A 16,853-nucleotide genomic window follows, 5' to 3' on the forward strand; every position below is an offset into this window, starting at 1 on the left:
ACACCCACGGTCACTACTTTCAGACATTTGTTTCAGATTGTTTAAAATACTGCTGGGCGTGGTGGCTCATGCCTGTAATCCCAGCACTTTGGGAGGCTGAGGCAGGTGGATCACTTAAGTCAGGATTTCAGGTCCAGCCTGGCCAACATGGTGAAACCCCGTCTCTACTAAAACACAAAAATTAGCTGGGCGTGGTGGAAGGCGCCTTTAATTCCAGCTAATCAGAGGCTGAGGCAGAATAATCACTTGAACCTGGGAGGGGGAGGTTGCAGCAAACCGAGATCGCGTCACTGCCCTCTAGCCTGGGCGGCAAAGCGAGACTGTGTCTCAAAAACAAAAAAGCCATATATCTGAGACTGAAAATATAAGCATCACAGGGGCCTCTGCCAAGCCCATTTCAAAGGGTGAAACCAGAACCCACTGGTCAGAAGAAAGCAGTAGAAAGAACTGGTAGACTGGCTACTGCAGATAGTCTCCAGCAAGTAAAGTGGACACCCTGAGTGAGATGAGCCTTGTGAACAGACTCACCTAAGCAGCAACGTGGAGGGCCAGGTGCACTGAGGGGGTTCTGTGGCCCAGATGTCTGCTAGTTGTGATTTCTTGACTCTGGACCCCTTCATCGGAATGGTCTCACTGTGGTCAGGGTCAGATGGTAACTAAAGTTTTGTGGGGTTTTATTGAGACAGGGTCTCGCTCTGTCGCTCAGGCTGGAGTGTAGTGGTGTGATTTCGGCTCACTGCAACCTCTGCCTCCCAGGTTCAAGCGATTCTCCTGCCTCAGCCTCCCAAGTAGCTAGTATTACAGGAGCGTGCCACCACGCCTGGCTAGTTTTTGTATTTTTAGTCGAGACAGGCTTTCACTATGTCAGCCAGGCTGGTTTCGCACGCCTCACCTCAGGTGACCTGCCCACCTTGGCCTCCCAAAATGTTGGGATTACAGGCATGAGCCTTGCCACCTCCACAGTCCTCCATCCCCCTGTCTTAGCATTTCTAAGTAGCTCCCATGTGCTCCTTAGTTACATACCTGTCATGTAGGCTGAGTGCTTTGAGGGTAGGAGGCTTACGTATCTGTTTCCTGCTGCTTGACACAGTAGGTGCTTAGTAAATCACTAAACAAAAAGATTATGAATGAAAAGGACACGGGCAATAGTTTCAGCAGAAACTCAAACCCTTTCTGTTTGAAAGAAATCCTTTGCTGGGGATGGTTTGAGTAATGGGGAAAAATGGGTCCTGGGGCCAGATTTAAGCAGCTGTGTATTCCCAGATGAGTGACTTGACCCCGTTGGGCCTCATTTTCACCTGAAAAACAAGGTTAATAAAGCTCACAAAGGTATCGTGGTGTGAAAAGCTCACCACTGAGCTGGGCGTGTCGCAGGTACAGTCTTGGCTGTCCATACGCAAAAATGGCTTCAGGCCAGGTGCGGTGGCTCACACCTGTAATCCCAGTACTTTGGGAGGCCAAGGCAGGTGGATCACTTCAGCCCAGGAGTTCCAGACCAGCCTGGGCACCATAGAGCCCCATCTCTAAAAATATTTTAAAAATTAGCTGGGTGTGGTAGTGTGCACCTGTCTCAGCTACTTGGGAGGCTGAGGCAGGGGACTGACTTGAGTTTAGGGGTTTGATGCTGCAGTAAGCTATGGCTGTGCCACTGCAGTCCAGCTTGGGCCATAAAGTGAGACCCTGTCTCTTAAACCAAAAACATAACAGGCCAGATCGCTTGAGCCCAAACGTTTGAGACTAGCCTGGGCAACAAGGTGAAACTCCATCTTTACAAAAGATACAAAAATCAGCCCGGTTTGGTGGTGCGTGCCTGTATTGCAGCTACTTGGGAGGCTGAGGTGGAAAGAACCGTTGAGTCTGGGAGGTTGCGGCTGCTGACAGCCGGGATTGCGCCACTGCACTCCAGCCTGGGCGACAGAATGAGATCCTGTCTCAAAAAACATGAAACAAACATACCAAAAAAAAAGTTTCGTAAGCACAGCTGCCCCAACGTTCCTGGACTTCCCATGTTATTCTGTTCAATAAAGTCACGTCATTAATTTAGCTGTGCTCCTATTTTCATTGTATCATCTAATCGATTCACAAATCGCATGTCCTTATTTTTGGCTCAGAAGAAAAAACAAAGGTTGCAGTAAGTCCAGACGTGACAGCCAACTTGGCTTGCTCTTGCTCCTCCTTCCACCTTTTGTTGCTGGGCACACTAAAGACAGGGTCACTCAAAAAGAGACCCTTGCTGACAAATCGGGACCAATTTTGATTCCCTGGAAACCATTTATTTTTGGTAAATGCCAGTGATGAATATACACGTCATTCCCGAAGAAAAGTCTATAGCATTTAAGTCTTGAAAACAGGTGACAATTGGAAAAAAAAATTATAATATTTTCAGGTCTTTTAATAACTTAATGTTCTGTGTCCTTCAGGCTGTGAGACCTTAAGGTATTGGGGTCTGGTAATGTCCCACCTATAGCAAAGGGTCTGTTGGGTGACGTAGGACAAATACACAGCAAAATTCAGAAACTGGAAGTGTTTCCTCACTTGAACGGATCTGGCTTGACCCCTTTGTGATTGGGGCTTGACTGTTCCTAGAATGAATGACTTAAAATAAGGTGGTTAAAAATTCTCCTGTGAGTCTCGCCATAGTAAACAAACATGATTCAGAAATGCCTCCTATAAAATGAAGGAGCTGGGTTGGAGTCAGTGTTACCAGCCAGACCATGCCTTGGATGGGTAAAGGAAATTCCCTACCGCAGAGCCCAGCAGCGAGGAGGCTGACAGGAAGGCAGGCCTGCAGATGAAAGCATGGGAGTGGGGCATGTGGTGCGGGCACTGGCTGGGAAACCGGCCTTCCAGAGGTCAATGTCAGTCTGGCTGGGCACGGTGGCTCATGCCTGTCATCCTAGCACTTTGGGAGGCCAAGGCGGGCAGATCATTTGAGGCCAGGAGTTCGAGACCAGCCTGTTTCTAACACAGTGAAACGCTGTCCCTCCTAAAAATGCAAAAAATTAGCCAGGTGTGGTGGTGCATGCCTGTAATCCCAGCTACACGGGAGGCTTCACTTCACGAGAATCACTTCAACCCGGGGGATGGAGGTTGTAGTGAGTTGAGATTGTGCCACTGCACTCCAGCCTGGGCAACAGAGCAAGAATCCATCTTGGTGGGGAGGTGGGGGGTGCGGCAGGGAAAGTGGACCTTCAAGTCTCAGAAATATTTGTCTTTTGATCTGATTTGGTGTAATGTGATTGCCTCATTCATTCCAGTGTACGTACTTGCTGTAAATTTATATACAGAATTAAATAGCCCATTTATTAATTTATAAACCATAATAAAACCAAACAGTCATTTCCCCTCACCAGCAGATCTTGCATCGGAAAAGGAAAATAATATACAAATTTCAGCAACATCAGAGATTTCATGAAGCCTGAATGGAGGTCAAATTAATTTTGGAGTTCAATGACATGTTCAAAGATTCAGGTACTATAATCACATAGACAACTCCCGTAATATCTCTCTGCAGTGCAAAATGATCCCTGTTTCTTGTCATTCACCAGTGAGAAAAATCCAACTGCAGACTTGACTGCCTTCGGTGAAGGCACGCGGCAAGTTCTTCTGACAAATAACAGCCTTCATATCTTACACAGCAATTGTCTCAGCTTTGGGACCAAAGTATTTACAAAGCAAGCGAACAAGAGACGAAGGAAGAGGGACACTTCTGAGGCCGGTGGTGCGGAAACTCACCACCAAGCAGGGTGGTCCAGGAGTGTCTCATGTGTCAGCTGACACAACATCTTAAATACAGAATTCCAAATGAAAGAAAAACAACAAAAAGAACAGGAGTCAAGCATAAGCGATGTTACTTCCTCTCTGAACGGGGAAACACTTCACTCGCTGGGAGATAAAAGGTGAACCTCTCATTTGCTGCTCTCTCCCCTCAAGTGCCACCAAGAAGCTGGGTGTGAAGAAGAAAGAAGGCAGCCATCACCTAAGACCCCACACAGGCCAAGCCGTGGTCCCCTCCATGAGGGCACGGTCCTTGCATGAAGCCGTAAAAGACAGAGACCACAGCTCGGACCTGAGCACTCAGGGTTACCTACTGGGGTCTTGTCATCTTCCTTATGTTGATTTCTGCCAAGACCCAAACTGATTATTTTTTGTTTTTGAGACAGAGTCTCACTCTGTCACCAAGGCTGGAGTGCTGTGGTGTGATCTCAGCTCACTGAAACCTCCACCTCCTGGGCTCAAGTGATTCTCCTGCCTCAGGCTCCCAAGTAGCTGGCCTTATAGGTGGGTGCCATAATGCCTGGCTAATTTTTGTATTTTTAGTAGAGACGGGGTTTCACCACGTTGGCCAGGCTGGTCTCAAACTCTAGTGATCCGCCGACCTCAGCCTCCCAAAGTGCTGAGATTACAGGCGGGAGCCACTGCATCTGGCCCCAAACTGACTCTTGACCAAAGAATCTGATTTGGCAAACCAAATCTTAGTGCAGTGTTAGCTCCTCATCCCCTTACCCAGAACATGATTCAGATCCTAACATAAACACAAAAACAGGTCAGGGAACCAAAACACTGTGGTCTTGTCTATTAATATTGAGATAATGTTCATGATTCATTCTGTTTTCAGCAATTTTGAAGCTTCTCCTGAAGCTTCGAAACACATTATTTCCTACTAAATATCAAAATGTGTCACACAGGCATCACCAGTGGGAATTTTTTTTCTTTTTTTTTTTTGAGACGGAGTCTCGCTGTTACCCAGGCTGGAGCGCAGTCTCGGCTCACCACAACCTCCGCCTTCTGGGTTCAAGCGATTCGCCTGCCTCAGCAGCCCGAGTAGCTGGGACTACAGATGCACAACACCACGCCCGGCTAATTTTTGTATTTTTAGTAGAGACGGGGGTTTCACTATGTTGGCCAGGCTGGTCTCGATCTCCTGACCTCGTGATCTGCCCATCTTGGCCTCCTAAAGTGCTGGGATTATAGATGTGAGCCACCGCGCCTGGCCAGGGAACTTTGTTTTTAAACTTTTAGAAACAAAACGGTTTTCGATCCATAAGCCAGTCCTGATGCATCCCACAATGGGGAGCAAGGCAAAAACACACACACACAACTACAAAATATTCCCTAGAAAAATGCAAGAGCCTCAGAAAATCAAGATCTCTCTACCAAACAACCTACCAAGTCATCACAGAAGAGGTGAAGACTCTCTCAAAAGACAAGTGCCACAGAAACAGAGCTTGAAATACTAAACATGATTTCTCGAAGATCCTTCTCACCACCCCAAGAGAAGCACCCTGCTCTGTCGAGGGAAGAAGAGGCAGAGGAGAGAGAGCAGTTTCTCTTCCATCTGGATCTGGGTGGATGCCGACCCTGACGTGCAGGGCAGAGCACCAGGCTGCAGGAACTGGATGCTAACTGCAATCGCTTTTTGCTTTGGAACATTTGCCAGGAACTTGCAAACTGCTAAAGGGATGACCAGGAAACTGGATCCATCTCTGTAGCTGGGGACGTTCTGAATGATTCTCGCAGGCTCCCCGTCTGCTTGGTGACCCTGTTGGTCCTATGCCTATCTGCGCCAGGGAATTAAAGTAGCCAGTCTGACGTTCTCAAGCACCGCCCTGGACACCCCCACTGCCAGCTCATGGTCTACAGCCACAGTGACCCCAGCTTTTCACACAGGGTCCTGAATGTTAATCTGGAGTGCAGACACAAGTGCTCTGAGCTACACTGCTTGGGGAATAATTCCACATGGAAAGGTCCAACGTGGCCAAGGTCTCTGCAGGGACATGGCCCTCAGATGACAGACTCCAGAAAGAAAGAGCATGAGACACCGGTCTCTGTTTAGGTTTGCCCAGAGCTCACGGCCGTCTGCATTGCAGGCAACGGATCCTCCTGTGGCTCACGCGGGGCCAGGAACCCCAGGTCTTCTGATGGAGACTTATGCACTGTCCCCTCGGCTGGGTTGTACATTCACTGATTGTCAGAAGTTTCTGATACTGCTGTGGGAGCCGGGGAAGGAATCACAGAACAGTCTGATCCTGTCCTCTGGACTCTACACATCATAGCGGTTCAAACTGTATGAGTTTGGGTAGCTCTGCCGGCTGTACTGGAAGTGGTCTGTTAAGATGTTGTTGCGGCCATACTGATAGTCCCCGTGCTGGGGGAAGAGGAGGCCGTTGTGGGGCTTCTCCAGTGGGCTCCGGTGACGCTCCTTGCTGCTCAGGTCTGCTGTGGTGACGGGGAGGAGGTGCTTCCTGGCTTGCTGGTTTGCATCGTACTTGGTCTGTGCCAGAAAGAGAGCAGTGAAACAGGACATAAGGAAGAGCTCATAATTCACAGTCAATCAAATAGCTGGCCGTGGTGGCTCACACCTGTAATCTCAGCACTTTGGGAGGCCGAGGCAGGAGGATCACCTGAGCTCAGGAGTTTGAGACCAGCCTGAGCAACATGGCAAAACCCCGTCTCTACTAAAAATACAAAAAATTAACCAGGTGTGGTGGCGCATGCTGTAGTCCCAGCTATTCAGGAGTTCTGAGGCACAAGAATTGTTTGAACCCAGGTGGAGGAGATTGCAGTGAGCTGGGATCATACCACTGCACTCCAGCCTGGGAGACAGAACAAGACGCCATCTCAAAAAAAAAAGTCAGTTAACCTCCGGGGCCGGCATAAGTCACAGGGCTTGAGCAAGGAAAGCAGACATGAATGGACCAGACCACAGTGCGTGGACAGACTCACGAGGTAAGTCCTTGGCCAGGCGTGGTGGCTCATGCCTATAATCCCAGTGCTTTGGGAGGCCCAGGCGGGAGGATCACTTGAGACCAGGAGTTGGAGACCAGACTGGGCAAAAGAGAGAGACCCCATATCTACATGTGTTAAGAAACAAATGAAGAGGCCAGGCGCGGTGGCTCACGCCTGTAATCCCAACACTTTGGGAGGCCAAGGCGGGTGGATCACCTGAGGTGAGGAGTTGGAGACTGGCCTGGCCAACATGGTGAAACCCCATCTCTACTAAAAACACAAAAATTAGACGGGTGTGGTGGCAGGCGCCTGTAGTCCCACCTACTCAGGAGGCTGAGGCAGGAGAATTGCTTGAACCCCGGAGGTGGAGGTTGCAGTAAGCTGGGATGGAGCGCCACTGCAATCCAGTCTGGGTAACAGAGCAAGATTCCATCTCAAAAACAAACAAACAAACAAACAAACAAAAAACAGGGAGGCAAGCCCTCTCTGTTGTCTGTTTGCCATCCCATGTACTTAACACTGCACTAAACAGAGCCTTTGAGAGGAGGGAGGGAAATCCCCAGCTGAGACACAGCCAGAGTGATTTGAAGACCTGAGGTTGCCTATGCAGGAAAAAGGAAGCCAGGGTGGGATGGGGCTACACCAAGATCATAAACCAGTCAGTGGCAAAGCTTCGACCTATAGCCCCAGCCTCCAGTGCCTGGGAGGCCCTTCCTTTTCTGACTTCCTGGGTGCTGAGGGGCCGGCTTCCTTCCCTGCCCAGCCTTCCCCAACTCTCACCTTGTTATAGAGGAAGACCCCCAGGATGGCGGTCATCATGCCCAGGACGTTGGTGCTGGTGACTGGGTTGCGAAGCATGATCAGGGACACCGTGATGACCATGATTCTCTTGGTGGCATTGGCTACCGAGTAGCTCAGGGGGCTGACGAGGTTGAGGATGCTGAAGGCGATGACATTCTGGGCAAAGTTACAGAAGCCGCTGACAGCCAGGAGCAGGAGTGTCCAGGGCCACTGGTAGACGTAGGTCTGCAGAGACCGCAAGGCAAAGACAGCACTTCAGTGGGCGGCGGTGACCCTGCCTCCCTGTATCTACCTGGCAGGGTTAGGGGAAGGGATGCGGAGGGGCTCGTCTGGAGCCTCATGGTCCACAGGCAGCCGGCCCAGGCATGTCACCAAGAGACACTAGGTGCTTTAGGTCCATGACCTCAGCACCTCATGACACCTCACAGCACGGGATATCACCCGCCATCTCCTGCCAAGGAAACAGGTGAAGCCAGGTCCCCAAAGGGTACCAAGCAAGACGTAAGCCAAAGCCTTCCCTGGCAGTGAACAGCCAGGAACTCTGGGTTTAGCAAAGCAGGGGTCTGCTTGTTGGCCACACTGCATTCTACAGGGTGGGAGGTCCTGGTAAGGTGGCCCTGAGCCTGCGAAGTACCCAGTAATATGAAAGCCACGGGTCTGCACCTATTGCCGTGAGGATGAAACAGAATCAAAGCCTTGGAGGTGCTTTACAAGAATCTCAAGCTAAACAAAACAAGAGGTGATGTTATCATCAGCAGTTGAGGCCAGGTGCAATGGCTCACGTCTGTAATCCCAGCACTTTGGGAGGCCAACGTGAGTGGATCACCTGAGGTCAGAAGGTCGAGACCAGACTGACCAACATGGTAAAACTGTGTCTCTACTAAAAATACAAAATTAGTCGGGTGTGGTGGCGCATGCCTGTTAATCCCAGCTACTCGGGAGGCTGCGGCAGGAGAATCCCTTAAACCTGGGAGGTGGAAGGTCCAGTGAGCTGAGATTGCACCATTGCACTCCGGCTTGGACAACATGAGTGAAACTCCATCTCAAAAAACAAACAAACAAAAAACAGTTTAGGTTGGGCGTGATGGCTCATGCCTGTAATCCTAGCACTCTGGGAGGCTAAGGAAGAAAAATCATTTGAGGGCAGCCTGGGCAACACAGTGAGACCCTGTCTCTACAAAAAAATAAAAAATTAGCCAGGCACGATGGTGCACACCTGTAGTCCCAGCTACTTGGGAGGCTGAAGTGGGAGGATCGTTTGAGCCCAGGAGTTCAAGATTGCAGTGAAATACGATGGTGCCACAGCACTCCAGCCTAGGCAACAGTGTAAGACACTGTCTCAAAAAAATCCCACAAAACTTTACCATCTGACCCTGAACAAAATGAGGCCATTCTGAATAAGGGATCCAGAAATCAAGAAATCACAACTAGCAGACATCAGGGTCATGGAACTCCCCAAAGAATCTAGGCTGGTCCTAGGACAGGCAGACAGGTGAGAATCAGGTAGGCACCGCCCTGTAGGCCAATTTCCAGGCCACGCTGACCTTGGCCACAGTAGGATAGAGCTGGCTCAGCCCAGGGCGACTGACTGGCGGCCCTGCTGGAGCTGCAGGATGTCTGCCTGACTCCATCCCCACTGCACTCCAAGAGTGAAGGATCACATGGTCCTCTCAAACGCAAGGAAGACATGTTTAGGCGACCAGCTCAATGTCAACCAAGTCAAGACTCGAACTCCCAAATGCAAGTCCATTGACCTGTGCCATACACCCTGCAGCTTCTGCAGGCAACCTCACTGGAGGAATAGCCCCTGTAATATATACGAGCACAACGGGATGCCTCCATGTTGGGCCAGCCTGTTCTCCCAGGGTCGCTCCCTAAGGTGATTGGGTTAGGACTTCCAAGCTATTTTCTTCCTGCTTGCATAGGTATCTATCTTCCGGGAAGGGAACCCAACCAATCTGGCTTAAAACAAAAAAAGATACATAATAAAATGGACTGATTTGTCCACACGGCGCACAATTCCAGGCATTTTAACAAATGCATCAATTCATGGAACCACCAGGACCATTGGGGATTAGGACACTCCTAGGGGGCTTCTCTTTTGTCCTAACCCCCTCCTCCTAAACCTGGCAACCATGTTTTCTGTCATGATCCGTGTGTCCTTGGGACATTGTCACAGAACTAGAATCACATGGCTCGGAACCTTTGGAGACAGGCTGCTTTCACTCAGTGTAGCGTATCTGCCGTTCATCCAGGTTGTGAGGGACAGGAGTTGGCACCTTTTCACTGCTAAGTAATATTCTACTGTATGTAACATTCCATGTACTAAAGTTTCTTCTCTCTTTTTGTTTTTGAGATGGAGATTTGCTCTTGTCACCCTGGCTGGAGTGCAATGGTGCAATCTCAGCTCACTGCAATCTCTGCCTCCGGGTTCAAGTGATTCTCCTGTCTCCGCCTCCTGAGCAGCTGGGATAATCACTGCTTTAAAGACTTTGTCTGATAATCCCAACATCTGTGTCATTGCACTGTTGGCCCGTGTTGTCTTTTCCCAACCACCTGGAATTTCCTGGTTCTTCATAAAGTATGTAATTTTGGCTGGAATCCCGGGCATTTAGCATATTATAAAAGTCTGGGTCGGCCGGGCACGGTGGCTCAAGCCTGTAATCCCAGCACTTTGGGAGGCCGAGACGGGCGGATCACGAGGTCAGAAGATCAAGACCATCCTGGCTAACCCGGTGAAACCTCGTCTCTACTAAAAAATACAAAAAAAAATTAGCTGGGCATGATGGCACGTGCCTGTAATCCCAGCTATATGGGAGGCTGGAGCAGGACAATCTCTTGAACCCTGGAGGCAGAGGTTGCAGCGAGCTGCGATCGCGCCACTGCACTCCAGCCTGGGTAACTCCATCTCAAAAAAAAAAGGAAAAAGCCTAACAGGCAATTTCCTCCATTCTCTCTGAGGGTTAGGAGTCTCCTTTCCCGCTCTCCAAACTCCAAGCAGAGAACATCTCTGTTCTCATTCAGGGCCTGCATCTACCTTCTGAGCCGTCGCATATCCAGGCTGAAGACGCAGGAGGAACAAGAATGATGAACTCACCGCTGGCTCCAAGGCACTTTGAATTCTGGTCCTTTCCCGCAGCCATCTGCGGCTACCATTTACTTCTTGGTTCTCAAGTAGCTGTTTTGTGCATTCTGTCCAAGTTTTGAAACCAGGCCGCCTGCTCCAGAGTCTAGGAATCCCCGCCTGTCTTTTGCCAAGCCATTTGGCAACGGGGCCAGGCATCTCTGGGAACTGCCCACTCCAGCCTTTGATTCTTGGTAGACTGGAGAGCAGCAGATACCAGCTGACATTCTCCCATCTCATCCTCCTCCCGCCTGTTCTGGAGCACGGGACTGCGACGACGCTAACTAACTTGCCGTCTGTGTAGTCTACGTGGAACATGCAAGACAAAGAGGGAACCCAGACATGTGGGAACCCCATCTTCAGACTGCAACATTAGTGAATATGGTGTGTGCCTAGGGCTGCTATTAAAATACACAAAGTCATGCTCATGTTACAAAACATATAGGCCAGGTGTGGTGGCTCACAGGTGTAATCCCAGCACTTTGACAGGCCAAGGCAGGAGGAAGGCTTGAGGCCAGGAGTTCAAGACCAACCTGGGCAACAGTGGGAGATCCTGTCTCTACAAAAACAAAACAAAACAAAACACCACCAAACATAACATACATAGCCTCAACTAAAAAAAAGGTTACTTAACGTATTACAACAACAAAAAAAGATAATCACTAGAACAACAATAACAACACAAAATGTCCTAAGTGCAAGAAAAGCAAAGACAAAAGACCACAGCAAAACCCTATATGTTCCTGTCCATGTGTGGACACATACATACCCTATTGAGCTGTAACACAGAACAGCAGAGGAACCGGCGGGAAACCCACTGACAATATTACACAGCCCTACAAGAAATAAGAAAGGCCTTCTGTGTCGTTATGAAGAGCTCTCCAGGACAATGAAATGAAATAAACAAGGTGCAGAAGAGTTCAGCTCCCCTTCAGTATCCACGGAGGACTGGTTCTAGGTACCCCTGTGGATCCAAACATCTATAGATGTTCAAGTCCCTTTTATGAATAGTTTAGTATTTGCATGTAATCCATGCACATCCTCCCATTTACTTGAAATCATCGCTAGATTATTTATAATACCTAATGCAAATGCTATACAAATAATTGTTATGCTGTATTATTTAAAAATACGTATTATTCTTTATTATAGTATTTTAATTGTTTTTCTACCATATACTCTCAATTCGCAGTTGGTTGAATCCACGAGTGTAGAACCCAGAGATATGGACAGATGACTGTCTATTAATATTTATTTTTGAGACAGGGCCTGGCTCTGTCATGCTGGCTGGGGTGCAGTGGCTCAATCATGGCTCACTGCAGCTTTGACCTTCCTGGGCTCAAGTGATCTTCCCATCTCAGGCTCCCAAGTAGCTGGGACTACAGGCATGTGCCACCATGCCGGGTTAATTTTTAGTTCTGTTTTACAGAGATGGGGTTTTGCCATGTTGCCCAGGCTGGTCTCAAACTCCTGAGGCTAAAGCAATCTGCCTGCCTCTGCCTTCCAAAATACTGGGATTACAGGTGTGAGGCACTGTGCCTGCCTTGTATATTTAAAAAGCTACTTTTTGGGCTGGGCATGGTCGCTCACGCCTGTAATTCCAGTACTTTGGGAGGCCGAAGCGGGTGGATCACCTAACGTCAGGAGTTCGAGACTAGCCTGGCCAAAATGGTGAAACCCCGTTTCTACTAAAAATACAAAAAAAATTAGCTGGGCACGGTAGTGGGTGTCTGTAGTCCCAGCTGCTCGGGAGGCTGAGGCAGGAGAATTGTTTGAATCCAGGAGGCGGAGGCTGCAGTGAGCTGAGATCACACCATTGCGAGCGAAACTCTGGCTCAAAAAATAAAATAAAATAAAATAATAAAATAAAAAGCTACTCTGTGTGTAAGAAGGACAGAGGGTGATTGGGTGATTATACATGCAAATTTGCTTGTATTTGCAAAAATATGGAACAGGTGAACCAGGAGCCTAAGAAATGTTATCCATGGTCGGGGAGGGGACAGGGTGGAGGGGACAGGAATCATGGCCAGACTTCTTCATGTTTTTCATTTTTATGAGACACAGTCTCGCTGTGTCCCCCAGGTTGGAGCGCAGTGTTGTGATCTCGGCTCACTGCAACCTCCGCCTATCTAGTAGCTAGGATTATAGGTGTACGCCACCATGCTGGCTAATTTTTATATTTTTTCTAGAGATGGGGTTTCCCCATGTTGGCCAGGCTGGTTTTGAACTCCTGGCCTCAAGGGATCCACCCACCTCGGTCTCCGACAGTGCTGGGATTCCAGGTGTGAGCCACTGCACCCGGCCTGCAAAGAAATACTAACCTTCTCTCAGCACTCTAGTTCCAATTGTGCCATGGAAATGTTCACTCTGAAGCGATTATATGAGTGAGTGTACAGTAGAATAACATCAGTGAATAACTGGGGTAGAATAAGCAACTAAGAAAACGAGGAGAGGAACCAAGCATACCAGCAACAAGAACTAAATACGAAATTCAAAACGGCAAAGATCTGGACTATTCAACTGAAAGTGAAACTAACTGCTAGGAACTCTTTGCTGCTGCCCTAGGTATGTACTTCCTAATTTTTCACAGCAAAGGCTTAACAATGACGACCCAGCAGCAAAAAGCACCCATAGCGCCTGGATTGTGTCTTTAAACACCACTCCCCACTAATGGCACCTGGAGTCCTGAAGGAGGGGCTGACTGCAGCTCTGGAACGGGAAGTACACAAGGTGAAGGCGGGCATCCCGCTGGGCGAAACGCTCACCCACAGGGCTATAAGGGCAGGGAACCAATCAGAAGGGCTCCAATGGCTAAGACAGGACATTTTTTTTTCATTTTCTTCTTCTTCTTTTTTTTTTTTTTAAGATGGAGCCTTGCTCTGTCGCCCAGGCTGGAGTATGGTAATGCAATCTCGGCTCACCGCAACCTCCGCCTCCCAGGTTCAAGCGATTCTCCTGCCTCAGCTTCCTGAGTAGCTGGGATTACAGGCAGGCGCCACCATGCCTGGCTAATTTTTGTATTTTCTGTAGAGATGGGGTTTCACCAGGTTGGTTGGCCAGGCTGGTCTTGAACTCCTGACCTCAAGTGATCTGCCCACCTCGGCCTCCCAAAGTGCTGGGATTACAGGCTTCAGCCACTGCGCCTGGCCAAGACAGGACAATTTGACTAGGAAAACAAGTAATTCATGCAGCTGACAAACACATAAAGTTCACAATGATGCTGGGGGAAAAAAGAGAACCCCTTCCCTACCCCCAAACAAACCCTCAACTCTGGTCAACATTTGGAGTAAGCTCCAACTCTCTATCCTGAAAATCAGCCATCAAAAGGAAACTGCCTTTCTCGTACCATACTTCAAGGTAACAAACTAGTCCTGGCAGATGGGAAGCTCTTCACAGAGGAAATGCAGCTCATCAATGTGACAGGAAAGTGAGAAAAGTGAGCCATGGTTTACTGACTGGGAAAATAGAGGTAATATCCACTACTTCAGCAGGTGGAGCCAAGGATTAAAGATAAGAAATGTCACAAATCCAGCTAGACCACATTAAGACCTCAATAAATATTTGCTTTTTCTTTGTAACTCGAGTCTGGAAGAATCACACTGGCCTCTTCCTCACCACAGGCACCTGCATTCATTTATAACACATGCTCTGAAGGCAGACCCTGCAGGTGGCAGAAAGATTCGACGTGGAGTAAATGGAAATAGAGGGAGGAACTGAGCTGCACACAGTTGTCCTGTCCTGTCCTGTCTTGTCTTCTTTTCTTTTTCCTTTCCCTTTTATCTTTTCTTTTCTATTCTTTCTTTCTTTCTTTTTCTTTTTTTGAGATGGAGTTTCACTCTTGTTGCCCAGGCTGGATTGTAGTGGTGCAATTGCAGTTGCAACCTCTGCCTCCTGGGTTCAAGCAATTCTCCCACCTCAGCCTCCCAAGTGGCTGGGATTACAGGTGTGCACCACCATGCCTGGCTAATGTTGTATTTTTAGTAGAGACGGGTTTTCACCATATTGGTCAGGCTGGTCTCGAACTCCTGACCTCAAGTGATTCACACACCTTGGCCTCCCAAAGTGCTGGGATTATAGGCGAGCCACCACACCCAGGCAGCGCACAATTTTCTTTTCTCTTTCTTATTTATTTATTTATTTATTTTTTGAGACGGAGTCTCGCTCTGTCACCCAGGCTGGAGTGCAGTGGCACCATCTCAGCTCACTGTAACTGCCACATCCTAGGTTCTAGCGATTCTTCTGCCTCAGCCTCCCGAGTAGCTGGGACTACAGGCGCGAGCCACCATGCCCGGCTAATTTTTGTATTTTTGGTAGAGATGGGGTGTCACCACATTGGCCAGGCTGGTTTCAAACTCCTGACCTCATGATCTGCCTGCTTTGGCCTCCCAAAGTGCTGGGATTACAGGCGTGAGCCACCGTGCTCGACTTTTTTTTTGGTCACTGCACAGTTTTCAAAGTTCCAGGGCTAGCAAAGCACAGTGGCTTACACCTGTACTCCCAGCACTTTGGCAGGCCAAGGCAGATCTCTTAACGCCAGGAGTTCAGGACCAAACTGGGCAACAAAGTGAGACCCTGTCTCTCCAAAAACAGTAGAAAAATGAGCCAGGCATGGTGGTACTCGCCTGTAGTCCCAGTTACTCAGGAGGCTGAGGTGGGAGGATTGCTTGAGCCCTGGGTTGAGGTCAAGGCTGCAGTGAGTCATGATTGTACCACTGCACTCCAGTCCTGGCAACAGAGCAAGGTTCTGTCTCTAAAAAATAAACATTTAAATTAAAAAATGAGGAAAAATAAAAAGTCAGTGTGCTCTCTGGACCATACTGTCAGGACATGAAAGAGTCACCTTCTCTTCCTTGATGCTACTGGCGCCCACACAGCAGCTATCAGCACCTGGGATCAAGCACACCAGAGAAGGAAACGCACGGAAACCCACTTCCTCGACGGTGTGCACCGCCACTGTGAGTCATTACAGAGGGCTGACTGCTGAAAGGCTGGCTGTCAGGTGCCCAAAAAACACCCCAATGTTAACATGCAGCTACAGCTCCTCAGCAAAGCACCTATTTTGGAACTAGCCAAGAAAACGGCGTGTTCTTGGTGCTGTCCAACTCACCAAGTCGCTGCTGACCAGGAAAGCCGAGAGGTCCACCAGAACCCAGGTGGGGATCATAAAGAAGACGGCGTGGCAGCCCAGGATGTTGAGCAGCCGGAGATGGTGGATCCGTGAATCTCGCAAGACCTGGAAAGGGAAAGCCTCTTTAGAGGGTGATTAAAACTATGAGTGGCAAAAAGGGCTCCAGTGACTCAGGCCCCAAGCACAGTGGCTGGACATTAACCCCGACATCTGAGCTTGAACACCAAACCTGCAAGTGCATTTGTGAGGACATACACAGCACAGGCCTGAAACAAGCACCATGTTCCATGCATAAACGACTGAGAAAAGAAAACAAAAATGAAACAGTAACAGTCAGTGCTGGTGAGGACGAAGTGAAGTAGGCACTCTGAAATTCCACTGGTTTGAAGCAAAATTGGTATAACCTTTCTAGAATACGACCAGACAAACTATATTAAGAGTGATAAACGTTTCATACCCTCTAACCTGAGAACTGTAAGCCTATCATAATGAAATAACTGAGACAGGAAAACATCACACACATGATTGTATCTACATTACAACGAAAAGTTGGAAATAACTGGTATTTCCAATAGGGTAACTGCATTAACCATGGTACCTGAAAAGTGTGTGATTATCACAGGAGTTAATAATTTTTTTTTTTTTTTTGAGACAGGGTCTCACTCTATTTCTATTGCCCCAGCTGGTCTCACACTCCTGGCCTCAAGTGATCCTCCTGCCTTGGCCTCCCAAAGTGCTGGGATTATAGATGTGAGCTACTGCACTAGGCTTCAACAAGTTTTGAAATTTTGTTTTAAATTGAACTTTTCAGCTAGGCCTGGTGGCTAATGCCTGTAATCCCAGTGCTTTGCAAGGCTGAGGTGTGAGGATCACTTGAGCCTCAAAGACTGAGGCTGCAGTACGCTATGATCGTGCCACTGCACTCCAGCCTGGGCGACAGTGAGCCCTGGTCTCAGTAAAAGAGCTTTTCTCTATTTTTTTCTTATTGAGCACATTAACTTTATAACAGAATTTTTTTTTTTTTTTTTTTTGAGACGGAGACTCACTCTTGCCCTGGTTGGAGTGCAGTGG

General features: G+C 48.6%; 1 protein-coding gene across 2 annotated transcripts in view; it reads right to left on the reverse strand.

Moving 5' to 3' along the window:
• Positions 1–2,257: 2,257 nt before the first annotated feature.
• SLC35E1 (solute carrier family 35, member E1) overlaps positions 2,258–16,853 on the reverse strand; it is an 18,899-nt gene continuing 4,303 nt past the window's right edge. For both annotated transcript variants that reach the window (XM_011925726.1, XM_011925725.1), the window contains 3 exons: positions 15,762–15,887; positions 7,510–7,755; positions 2,258–6,274 (listed from right to left, as the gene is read on the reverse strand). In XM_011925726.1, the coding sequence (XP_011781116.1) occupies positions 6,044–6,274; positions 7,510–7,755; positions 15,762–15,887 (603 nt within the window). In that variant the 3' untranslated portion in view covers positions 2,258–6,043. The remainder of the gene's footprint in view (positions 6,275–7,509; positions 7,756–15,761; positions 15,888–16,853) is intronic.

Source organism: Colobus angolensis, unplaced genomic scaffold (assembly GCF_000951035.1).
Source record: "Colobus angolensis palliatus isolate OR3802 unplaced genomic scaffold, Cang.pa_1.0 Scaffold66, whole genome shotgun sequence".
Classification (NCBI taxonomy): domain Eukaryota; kingdom Metazoa; phylum Chordata; class Mammalia; order Primates; family Cercopithecidae; genus Colobus; species Colobus angolensis.